The sequence below is a fragment of the Mizuhopecten yessoensis genome, unplaced genomic scaffold (genome assembly GCF_002113885.1).
Source record: "Mizuhopecten yessoensis strain PY_sf001 unplaced genomic scaffold, ASM211388v2 scaffold993, whole genome shotgun sequence".
NCBI lineage: Eukaryota > Metazoa > Mollusca > Bivalvia > Pectinida > Pectinidae > Mizuhopecten > Mizuhopecten yessoensis.
In genome coordinates, this window is record NW_018403824.1 from 7,895 (window position 1) to 21,172 (window position 13,278).

The following is a 13,278-nucleotide window of genomic DNA, read 5'->3' on the forward strand; positions in this document are numbered from 1 at the left end:
AGCGGTTGTATTTCGTCCACTCTAGTTTACGAAATGAGAGATTTGACACTTTTTCGTCATGCCAGATCCTCGAAGTACCTTGTTTCGGCTTGCCTAATGACACTTGAGGTTAAACCTGACTAGTAACAGGGTAGGACTATACCCCAATCGGGCACCAATATATCGAATGTTTCCCAGAGCTTATTTACCCGAACATAAGAAAGCTTTACAGCGCCTCAAGTGTCCAATAGGGGGCCCCGTGTGTGCTGTGTGTATAGGCCTACGTGAACACCTGTGGACGAGTTATCTGGTAAGGTATTACCTGCTTTTTATAATCCCTTGTCAATACCGGGCTTCACACCTTCGTAGAATTACCTATTAAATCGACTCGGCCACACTGTTCTGAATCCTATCCTGGTCCGATCTCATTCTAATGCACCGGGACGCTCACCTGCTAAGGTGTCGGATGTTCATCTGTATCTCAGCCCTATAAAACATTGAAACTAATGTTTTTTGAATATAGGATTAATTTTCCGACAAACGTAATCAGATGTGTATAGACCAGATATCGTCGTTGCAAACAATAGGAAGCTTAGGTACATTTGCAGTCAATGAAACATGAGAGGAGGATATAACATTGGATAATATTGTTGAATTAGATTTTAGTGATAAAAAAGTGTTTCGACAGATAATCACGGATTAGCATATTGGCATTAGTCATATTACAATGCTTCGTGATTAACATTTGTTGTAAATGAAGGTACATTCTTCGAACAAAGGATTAGCTATTTGCCAAGTAATATTTGGTTTGGGAATTCTCTCTTTATGAATTGTGTTTTTGATGAGAGAACTGCATCAAACAATGTCAGTTTTGACAGTCTGCATTCCCATGTTTTGACAGGGGTTTTAACAAACCCCATATCCTGTTGGCTTTGTGTGCTAAACGAAACAATGCATAGAAATTGTTCTGTTTCTTATTGCCATTTAACAGATAAAATTGTTCGCACTTTTGTCTTTGACAGCTACTGCAAGACGGAAAAAAATATGTTGGACAGATTTTGAATTCCTCTTCACCCACGAGGATTGTGCATGTGATTTGACAAAGCTAACTGGATTAGAACCAATTCATGCCTTGGGGATACTCTACAACCCATCCGTCTCTTTCTCAAGCCATTGCAAATCATCTGTCTATAAAATGATATTAGCAGAGTTCTGGTCTTTAACTACTGCGTTTTTGTCAACGTGATTGGATTAAATTGTTTGAACGCACGTGAGCTTGACATTAGCTTGTCGTCTAGTGATTGCCGCTCAATTCGTGTGTCGTCTGCTCGATAGTTCTGAATTCCTCCTTGGTGCACCTCCGTCTATGAATCCTGGTGGAGACAGCAAATCTATGAAATCGCTTAGGAGGTGAGTGGGTTTCTCTTATTTCATAATGGGATGTAAACAAATAATCAATAAGATAAATACCAAAACAATGTGGTAGTTACATTTCAATTGTTGCAATAAGCTAAGTGTCCATGGAAAAGACACAATTTAAACCTGCGATTATTTTAACATTGTAAGGAATAATGATAAGAAAAATTACTACATTATTACTTTAGCCGTAATTTACTATAATCAAGAACCTGTAGTTTGCCCGAGGTAATGTATTAACGGGCGATTTATGGTCTTTCGTAATCGTTGTAATATCAGTTTATGATGCCAATAAGCACTGGCTAATATAAAATGTCAAAAGATGTTTGTATATGCAACTTGGAATGTACATAACCTTCCGTATAACAGTACACATTTGATTGGAAAATCGAAATATGGAGTTTTATTGCACGGCCCTAATAGGCAAACAAAGAACGGAACTGTCAGGTTAGATTTGAGAACTAATGGAAACATAGCGATAAATCGACTCCACAAATTAGCGAAAACTCTCCACTGCTTTTTCGTTCTTTTATCAAAACACTGGGAGTAACGTTTTTCCTTCTGCAAGATGAATTCTTGAGAGTTGACATAGAGAAACCGGAAGTTGTTCATCATCAGTTATCAGTGGGCCCTTGGTGTTCGTTGGTAAGATTTCGATCTGTGGAGGACTTTTCACACTCTCACGAGCATGGTTTATAAACGACTTTTCTTTTTAAACTAACTTCCCGCTTCGGTGTTTTAATTTTAATTGAAATGAATTGATGGTGCCCAAGCAGCTTAAGAGAAATCTATCCACATGGCTGTCACTTCATTGTCCTGGTTATCACATAATTATATTACTGCGCGTACTTTTATCATGCATTCATACGTGCATTGTTGTTGTAATGCATGTGCACTCTTAACGCCTGGTCGTTTTAGCCACGATATATCACATAGTAATAATAATAATAATAATGGTTTTAGTTTATACAGTAAATAACCGCCAAAAACTACCCAATTTGAACGTGTTTTTTATGGTATTTAAATAACAACTGTAAAAGAAAAATATCTATTTACGCTATAACATAGTATAACGTTCTAGTACACGTGCATATTATAACGGTATTTTTCTGCGATAAAGACATGTTTTTATAAAATATATTGTACATAACATGTCACAGCAATAATTACCTTTCACAAACACATAGATGCATGACAATCGATGTATACGTATTTAAATGATATGGAAACGAAGTAAAAAAATGAAAGATATCGGCCGAGAGGCGACATGGACCAGACATATTTTAGATATCCCCTTCCGTAAGTTGGGTTTTTATTACTGATTTTCTTTCTTCGTTTGTTACTTTGTATAATGTGTACTTATCAACTTTCGCAAAATGCAGATTTTGTTCAAGAGCATATGGAAAGACGAAATCATTAAATAATGTATTGCAATGATCACGGTAATCAATGTTTGTACTATAACCAAAGTATTAAACCCCCTATGGTACTGATAGTTAACAGAGTAAAACTACACCAACTGGCCAATTTCATGTCAGAAAAAAAGGTAAAGCAAGCTTTTGTATTCAAACCTGAGCGAGATAGCGTAAGTTTCGTTTGTCGTTACAAGGTGACATTTTGTTTCATACACTGATAAAGATCAATTATGGTTTATTGTTTGACACCATGTACACAATACTTTATCGTCCTTATATATCATCTGCTTAATGAGGGGACTTTAGGATTAAAACACTTTTATTTGCCATAAACATAAGACTTAACCAGTTGCCCATCTGGCAATTTTTGCACCAGATCTTTTATTAAGTAATAAATTGAAGCAAAGAACAAAGTGTTAATTTTACACAGACAGTAAGACAGTAACTCTCACTTGGAAATTGTCACACCGACACGAAGGAGACGGCAGCTTGAGCCGAATCAGACATGAATGAACACACAGAAAGTGTTGTCCAAACATGGACAAATGGGGATATTGAAAATATTTTTCATTTAAAAACTGATTGTGACCATAGGATAATTGATTCAGTTCTTTTTCATAACAAATTGAGCTGTGAGTATTGGAGAAAGGCTATTGTTGTACGTGGAATCAGTTCGGTTCCCCCAGTAAATCAACTGTTTAACAAATGATTTTTCTTTTCTCTTCATAATATGTATATATATATATATATATATGCCGGTATATTTTTTAATGTCTTTTCAATATCAAAATAAAAGGTTAGAATTTAAACCATTAGATTCAATTATAATAAAATTGAGTATTAGTAGTTGTTTCCCCTAATTTGGTTATTAATTTGATACTGTTACTATGTTTGGAAAGGGCTTAAATAGGCTATGCCTGCTGCCCAATCCATTTGTCCTTTGACAATAAAATTTATTGAAATCACAAATCAACTGTGAACAAAGGATAAAGGATAATCGCACCATTAATTTATTTTTGTAACATAACAAAACTGTAATCGTAAACATAGGACAAAACTGTTTTTACATCGATTATGTTTCCGTGGGATAAAGGTTTGTTTATTACATATATTCAGTTCAGGTTAGTAGGACACCTAATTGTGAATAATGGCTAATTTTTTTTAACATTATATAAGTTTTGTTGCATAACAGATCTTATTTGAAAAATGTGGCAAATTCAGTTTTAACATTTATTCATTTCTGTTACATAACAAAATTAATTGTAAACTTGTGATAAACGTTATTTTAACATTAGACAAGTCTTGTTTTCCATTGTTAACCTTCCAACATCTGACACAATTATCCCGATAGATGTACAAAGTACTTTCATTGTGAACAAATAATAACACGCTACGTGACGTCCCAATTTCTTTCAAAGTCATCGTGTGTTCTGCCGTACTTTGTCCCGATCAGAGACGTCAAACCATGTGTTTGGTACAGAACTTCTTTAGTTTACTGTAGTAGTGCCGATGTTTGTCGTGTTATAATGCTCACGCTTGTCGCCTTGGGTAAGTGAGCTCGAAAATATCCATTCGTGAATATTTTATTATAGAAGAATTATAAAGCATATATATTTTAGAACCGTTGTCAGACCGAAAACTTCCACACCACGATAGGTTTAAACATCAAAACGCGACAACTTCCACACCACGATAGGTTTAAACATCAAAACGCGAAAACTTCCACACCACGATAGGTTTAAACATCAAAACGCGAAAACTTCCACACCACGATAGGTTTAAACATCAAAACGCGAAAACTTCCACACCACGATAGGTTTAAACATCAAAACGCGAAAACTTCCACACCACGATAGGTTTAAACATCAAAACGCGAAAACTTCCACACCACGATAGGTTTAAACATCAAAACGCGAAAACTTCCACACCACGATAGGTTTAAACATCAAAACGCGAAAATTTCCACTTAAAAGCATTAGTATAGTATAAGTTATGATAGCTAGCTGGTAAGAATTAATAATTATGTATATACAAATCTAAAGTAAAATCTGATATATGTAAGACTTTCTTAAATAAACTCATCCATATATATAGCTCTGTATATAAAGGGAAACATCACTAAAGACTTAAAATGAGAACTCATAAGACTAAGTGTGAGTACATCTCATACTTAGTTGAGCACAACCTGTGTATGAATATTTAATTAGAAAACGAACCAATAACATGACATCAATGTCAAAGTTCATGCTGAGCGATAGAAATTAATAGGATTTGTAACCAATCAAACATTATAATTCAATAACCACGATAAGAGAGAAGCATTTTACAAGTAAGCCTCGGGACTTAAGATAATCATTATCACTGTCCAACTGTAGGCTAGCTGCCGGCTAATAACCGTGATCGGTATAACCAGAGATTACACGATAATGTTACGCCACCTTGCTACCTTTACTTCCTCCTGTGTAATAGACGAGATCGATCGACGTCATTGTCATACTTTTATTTGCTTCTTTCGTTACAGTAATTTGTGTTTTGTAGTTGATTGGTATACGGTATGCCTCATCATAATTAGTTAGAGAAATTTACAACTGATATCAATCTGTAATGTTTTTGCTTTAATATATTTTATGTTTGTAGTCATTATCTATTGTTTTTGTGGAGATTTTTGTGTAGTAATTGTTTAATTGTATCATTTTTGTTTGTGTTACTTAAGGATGTACTCTTCTGAGGTTTCAGTCACGTTCAAGTGTCGTTTTGATCTGGTGTAACGTGTTTTTGTAATATTTAACAAATTATGATAGGTATAATAGCAAACACACATCTGAAAAACATGTAAAAAAAACTAGATGTCTGTTGTGTGTAGATCATTTTTTACAAGAAGTTTTTTTTAAAATGACGAATTTGGCGGCCATTTTGAAAAAGTGTATTTATGTGAATTTCTTGCGCTTCACAAAGGGCCAAAATTTCACCTTTTTTGACACTAGATTGATCACTTAAATTGTCATTGTATCACCATTTTTAATTGTAGCAGGTTCAATTTTGCTGTAAAACTTTATTATGTTCAATATGATTAAAATAATATGCAAAAAAGTGGAAAGTTATATATTATTGATATATTTTTTTACATATTAGGGTAACTGAAGCACTTTTGATTTTTGACCCCGAAAAAGGTGAAAAATAACACAAATAATAATGGGACAATAAAAGAAGCACACCGACCCCCTTTTTTGTGGCTGTTTTAGAAAGAGAAACACATTTTCTTTTGATTCATTGAATACTAAAAATAGTTTAATACAGTATTTTTTTTTATATCAAGCGTTTAATCTGCCAAAAATGGTGAAAATGTGCAATTTTCATTAAAAAATAAGGAGTAGGGGTAACTCAAATCGCATTTCTGAGTAAAATGAATAAGATTAAGAAATTTTACTTCCATAGTTTCAAAGATTTTTTTTTTATCAATTCTTCAAACATTCAAACATATCTGATAACACACTTGGAAGAAATTGTATGAATTTGTTCTGCAAATGGTCAAAACCCGAAAATTCACATAAAATCACATATTGTGTTAAATCGGTATCTTTGACCGATCATAGCACAAAAACGAACACACCGACATATAGTTTTTTTGCATTTTCTACTATGCCGTTATCTCCTGTTTCCAAAAATCAATATAAGAAAAAAGGTTTAATACAGAATTTTTTTGACTTCTCAGAGGTGTACATCCTTAAGTAATGAATGCTTTAGCAAACTGTATTTTAGTCCTGTTATACCAATGCTTTTGTTGACAAACTTAATTAAACTAAGCTGATGTTGTGATTATTTGACAGCAGTAGAAATACATGTTGTGGTACTATACCATAACACCATCAGCTAAAACATTACGTTACTTATTTAATTAGAGCAGTTACGCTATATTTGTTTTTCTCAAGCTTCTAGAATCAGTTTGTAGATTTCATAAATTAGCAAAGCCAATTACAAACAGATCGATGATGTCACAACTGGTAACCCGTGTATTACGTATTCTGTGTAGTACACAGAGAAAAATTAGATATATAACTCTTTAAGCGGAATATGTGCCACCGAAAGTATTTACAAACACCTGCGCTTTCAATGAATGTAACATGAATCTCCGGTGTGGGGACACAATAGGCAGGAAGGTTACTCAACAGACCCAGACCTGACATACCTTTAAATTAATTGTTGGAAATAAAACTATAAACTTTAAAAAAAAAATACTCTACAGCATGTAACATATTTCAACGATGTTTTATTTCATGACAAGCAAACAGATTAATACATCAATGTATTACAGATATGTAGAAAGATATCTGCTCAGGGAATAGATATGTATTACACTCCTCGTGCAAGTATTATGCATTAAAATAAAATTTCCTAAACTGGATGGTAATCAATAGCTCCCACACAACCTCGTTATATCGAAGGTATGTATAATTTGTCCTGGGCCTAATTGCGTGTCCTCTAGTTATGTAACTATCACCGTATAATTTTCAGTTTAGCATGATGAGAGAAGATATAAAAATGTGAATAGATACCGCTTCATAAATTTCACATGATGACATTCCGAAATACAAGTAAGAAACGATACTGTAATCTAATCCGTTTTGTTGTCAAGCCATACTCTCTGGTTTTGTTTATTATGGGTGGAGTACGTATACTGTGTTCAGTGGTTCAGACCACCGTAAAAAAATAACGAGGCGTAAAAACTTTCATAGAAACTCAAAAACCATCGAGAGATGTTCCGAAAAGTACAGTCCGCCAACAAAACAACAGAGCTCTTGCAAGCTAGACAGACGCACCGAGAGATGTTCCGAAAATTACAGTCGACCACCAATACAAGGAGTCGATGCCAATGTATGTGATCTTACCTCAGGCCACAGATAATACTTCTTGTATACGAATGTACCTTGAATTTATTTAATATTTTTCATTTCTTTCCTGAAAGTAAAGGAACTTTATAAAGTATATTTGATTGGGAATCAAATCAGTTCCCTCTTTAATTGCATTGCTAGTTAGGCTGGTATTGTTTTTAAAGTCATTCTATGTTGTGAAACCAATGAGCATGAATTTCTGGTTATATTATAGTTTAAATGGAATATGTTGACAATATGTAAAATATCTATAAATACAATATATTCACGATGAGTTTCTAAATAACTACCTGCTGTCTCCTAAAATTAAAGGAAACCATGCAGTCCGGTTCTCGAGCAATTTTTAGAACAAATTCATTTTTGTTCTTTTCCTATGGAAGGTTACGTAAAATCAATGTTATCGAAGGCCTGATGACACAGAAATGACGAAGGGGGACAACTGTGTTTGACGCGAATACAGCGTCACAAATCCTCTAATAGCGTATCGGGTACGGTTCGATCTATCACTTGGCGTATAAATAGCATGGAGACAGCTACATTTAAGTTTAAATTCATGTTGTCAAAATATTGAACAGGGGATTAGCACGAGTAACAACACCTTATCCCTTCATAACTTACAATTAACAGTGAAAGCAGATGGTAAATTTATATGTGTGTTACCAAAATCATATTAAAAAAATATATTGTTTATTTTGATGAAACAAAATTGAGGTCCAGCGAAAGATCTGTAATGTCAAACAAATTAAAATCTAGATAAAACTAAGTCGTCTATGCTATAAACTTTGCAACAGGATGTACATTTCGTTCGTGAAAAAGTTTAAATTCAAAGAAAAATGGAAAAATTATTTGTCCATGGATGTCCTTCCAATTTGTTCTGAGAATGCCATGACGGAACTACAATAATGCTACATAATCGACTTACGATCTCCACAATATAAGTAAAGGAGGTCGAGATGACTTTACATTGGAGGTTAACAAGATTTTTAAAGAATTCAAGAATGTCACCAATTATTGTAAATAACCCAAATAATTCCAACTATGAAGGTTTATAAGAAAAGTGTGAAAGAGAAAGTCAGTAAGAAACATCATATTCCGTCTTTGCGTATTGCAGAGTTATCTTCTCTTGGGAGCAGGTAACTCTGCAATACGCAAAGACGGAATACGCTTAAAAAACAAACACGAACAGTACTAGTAATTGAAAACCTGTTTTGCGCGAACTTTCGGAAACGTCTGTTGCCCTTGCAACCCCATAGTTTGTCAAAGAAATCAGACGTTTTCGAACGCTTATTTGCTTGACAAAAGAACGTCGTTTTCGAATGCTCGCAAAATAAGTTTTCTAGTTCTGTTTGTGTTAAAAACAAAATTAGCATTTATTATTTATATCAAACTGACGAATCTTATTCCTAAGATTAAATCAGTTTTCTGTGGATTAAATGTTACCAACAAAGTTGGTAGATACTTACAGACTCTTTTCAATATCATTTAAGGTATTACCTAAATTAGTTTTGGTTTATAAGGTAATATGATAAACCTGTGTGCGAAGCGGTCAATGCACAAGAGTGCATTTTTTTCGGTACTTGCTATATAACTCAAAATAATCAAGGTTCCAATTCATGCTCAAAAGTGCGCACGTTATCCACCGTATAACCAAATTGTAGTCAGATTATTCAAACATCAGACAACAAGTGCATAATTTAGGAATATTTATTTATTTCCTACTTCAGATTTAAGACATCATCACTTTAAAGTTAAGGTGGGTTTTTTTGGTGTTTTTTATTGATTTAGTTTTAGATTCTACGATATTATCTGAAAAAATGTCCTTATTTTAGGGAAAGTCAGAATGAAATAATTTGAATTTCATAACAAGAAAATGATTACTTTGATCACTAATCATCCTTAAAAAAAGGCGAGTAGCAGAGCTACAGATATCGCCAATAGTATTGCCATATGTATTACGAACATAAGCCGTCCGGGACGTTGACTTTACTAACACCTGTTTCGTCATAATTCAGGATAAGATATACTCTGCGACGTTTACTTTCTGTCGCCTCTTCACCGAATAAGAGTGACAAAATATCACTATTTATCAGCTATCGTTTTAACATTCAAAACATAAAACCTGTTTATCCCACCACATCTTGTTTCCCTGTAGATTTTTCACGGGACATTTCCTTTGCTACAATTTATATGTGGGAATGTGTCATATACTATTTTATGATTATAATATGCACGTAGCTGCCTAGTTTTACTCACGGAAACCGCTGCATTCCAAATCTAACAAAACAAATAGACCATAGTCTTAATTACTTTGTATCTCATTCGGCCGTTGACTGTTCTTCACCTTTATTTGACAACCAGTCTCAGTAACACAACGCTGCCCACGTGTGGACGGAATGGTCAGAGAATGAACTGACCAGGAGTTTTCGTGAGATATATCCCTAATGAAAACAAAACGGTCTTGGTATTGCTATATCAGTAAATAGGATTTAGTGTTTCGTGGCATAACACCAGCCAGAAAAGGTGTCAAAATCACTTAATGCCGTACAGACTCGGCCTGAGGGGGGATTAAATCATTCCTGCTCGTTTGGAATATTTCCCGTCGGTTTTCGCCAGTGTAAGGGCCGTGCTTAGCGTGTGTTTGTTATCAAAAGAACTAGAGAGAAATTAAACCGAAAGATTTAAAATTCTTTTGGGATGCATTCATGCGTAAAGTGCCCTGGACAAGGAATTGTTGGTAGAATGTTCGCCTCCCTTTAATCACTTGTATGGGTTGAACCTGTCCGAAATTGGAAAAGGGAATTAGAATAATCTGTACAACAAACGAGGGAGTGTGTTATACCATCGCCTATCTGGATGACTGAACCTAACTGCCACTTTACCGGTAAACTGTTGGTGTTATTCAAGGCGATTACCGTGTGGCCTTTGTGTTTATATATTCATTACCGGCAACACGTGTTGAATAATCTCCCTTTGTTGACCCGGTGTTGAAGACAAGGGTACGATATTTTCATAGTCGGTGTAGCTATAAGAACCTGGTCCTGTCCTTGAATGGTGTCTTAATGGTATTTACAATGTTCATCAAAGAGTTCACGCCCATGACTTTGAACTTGGTAGGTGGCATTTCAATTATTGCAAGGCATTGCAGACAATATCAAACAGCCTTCTTAACGCCATTTAATTTCGTTGATGGATTTTTTTATATATATAAACACGTGAGCATTAATACGCCTCTAAGACAAAGACAACTAAGCTTTCATTAACCCAACCATAGAAATCCAAAGCAATTTCTTTAGTAATAAACAATTACATGTATCTTATATACAAAAGTCATCAGAAGGCGGCCGAGATAATCCGGCGATATGTCTTTATGCAATCTTTTATTGTAACATGCATTAACTAATTCTACCACCAACCATGCATGGACAAACTTATCACGGCATGTCGATTTATTCGCACAAAACGGAATCGTTTCGGAATTCCGGATCTGGCGCCGGTTTGATCAAAATATTATTGTTGTCCGTTCATAGAAGTCCTATCAACATGACGTAAGAACGGACAAGACAGATTGTTTGGCATGTGGAGTCGAATGCGATATAAGTTAAGTCATTGTGGACGTCTTAAGATGTTATCAGGCTCGGTTTTATCCTGAACTACCCGATCGTTATCAGTACAAATCGCAGACGGAACTCGTAACGAGTGACAATAGAGTATATACATTGAAGTACATGTTATACAACCCGTAAACACCACAGTCGGTGTACTTATGGTATCATAGTAAAGATTTACCGACGACTAAGTTTATGTCAGTTTCCTATTTCTTGTGGACAATAATGCAAGTATATGTTGGTTGATGTATGCGAAATATGCAAAATGTATATGATAATGACTGTGTAAAATGATTGATACAGGAAAAACAAAAAACAAAAACAAAACAAGTATATGTCAGTTTGTAATTATGATATAAACGGCGCTAATGTTGGTCTCCGTGACGTTTTGCCTTGACACCTTGAGCTGGTAACACCTTCCTAACATACTTCAGAGTCGCTACTGCAATCAAAAACTGCAATCGCGTATGAATGTTTTTATTGCACACCATTATTATTTTTCGAACACAATTCTCTATATTTAAATATATTAAGTATCATGACCATGATCGATTGATATTTTATGAAGACGATAATGTGTTTAGCGCCAAAAACTCTCGAGCATTTCTCTGTTCGGAATAAACTTTGATTCGTTGGTACAATCAGTCCTATTGTGGACCGGGCTGAAGCGTTGTGGCGTATAGGTTACCTATGTAAACTGTTTAATGTTAAAAAGGACTTGCCTAATCAACCTTAGCAGTAATACTCCGTAGGTGCATCAAAACTCAGCATCAGAATGGCCATAAAGATAAGTTTTAGACGGAGGCAGATAAGAGACTTTGCTACCTTTCACCTTTCAAAACAACGGTATACAAACCATGAAGGTTAATAGTTATAGCGAAAACAAAAACGACCTCTAATCAATCAAAAAACGGCGATAGAGCTATGTGTTTACATACAGAAAACGGAACTAAACTCGCCACATATTTCGTAAGATATCTAATTGATTGTAATATTGATTACTTTCTTCACACAAAAAATGTGGAATACGCATTTCTGAACGTAACCAGAGGCTAAGAGATAAGAGAATTGAAGTGCGTTTCATGTTTTATATATAGAAAATGAAACTAGATATCTTATATTATACAGTTCCCCTAACCTAAGTTACAGACTTTTTCATTGTATTTTTATCGACGAAGATAAAGGTAGAACAGTTTGAATTCCATCGAGCATCTGTCTTGATATAGCAACATCTGTTTTCATGTGATATGGTGCACGTGAATTGCGCGGGAGACTTGCACTGTCAGTGGTGTGGAACGCTGTTCTCTGCTGAGAGACAGGGCGAGTTAATGGCATTAACACCTGTGTGTATACAGACGTAGGGAGGGGGCGAATTCGTCGTTTGTATTTAGACATAATCTATTGTTATCTCAGTAAATAGGAATTTGGAAGAAAATTCATTTCGTGAAAAAGATATCTATACGCGCAATTTAGTAGAGTCTCATCATTGCTACATCAATTAAAACTTCAACTGATTGTAGAAAAGCACGTGTCACTCGGCATTAATTTGTTTCTTAACGAAAATCAAATATGATCAGAAGACGTCAACATCTAAAACATCATGTTGTTTCGCAATGAAGGTTTCCATGGTAACCAAATAAATACAAAGCTATAAGAATCATCGTGGTCGGTCTGTGAATGATTCTAGGAAAGTGATAGTATTATTTCAACAGTGTTTCCTCCACTGGCTCTCAAAGTAAGGTTCTTGTTGAAAATGTCAAGAGAACTAAAAACGTACATCGTATCAGTTTCGCCGTGTTATCTAGTCTTTCCGGTAGAGTCCAAGAGAACATTAAAACGCGAAAAGAAGCCGCTACCACCGCTTAGACAAGCAATATGACGTAGGAATAGGGTTACCGAGCAATGGCCAACCCGGGCCAGAAACCACACACTATAATCACCATGGCATCTGTAGTCAAGATGTGGATTGTTTAA

The 13,278-nt window shown here is 35.0% G+C and overlaps 1 protein-coding gene across 2 annotated transcripts in view; it reads left to right on the forward strand.

Moving 5' to 3' along the window:
* The first annotated feature begins 273 nt into the window (after positions 1-273).
* The window catches only part of LOC110455973 (repulsive guidance molecule A-like), a 54,558-nt gene continuing 41,553 nt past the window's right edge, over positions 274-13,278 (forward strand). The window contains exons 1-2 of one of the 2 annotated variants that reach the window (XM_021506464.1): positions 274-289; positions 1,002-1,389. In XM_021506464.1, the coding sequence (XP_021362139.1) occupies positions 1,346-1,389 (44 nt within the window). In that variant the 5' untranslated portion in view covers positions 274-289; positions 1,002-1,345. Of the gene's footprint in view, positions 290-345; positions 1,390-13,278 lie in introns of those variants that run through there. The other variant, XM_021506455.1, reaches the window with a different exon arrangement.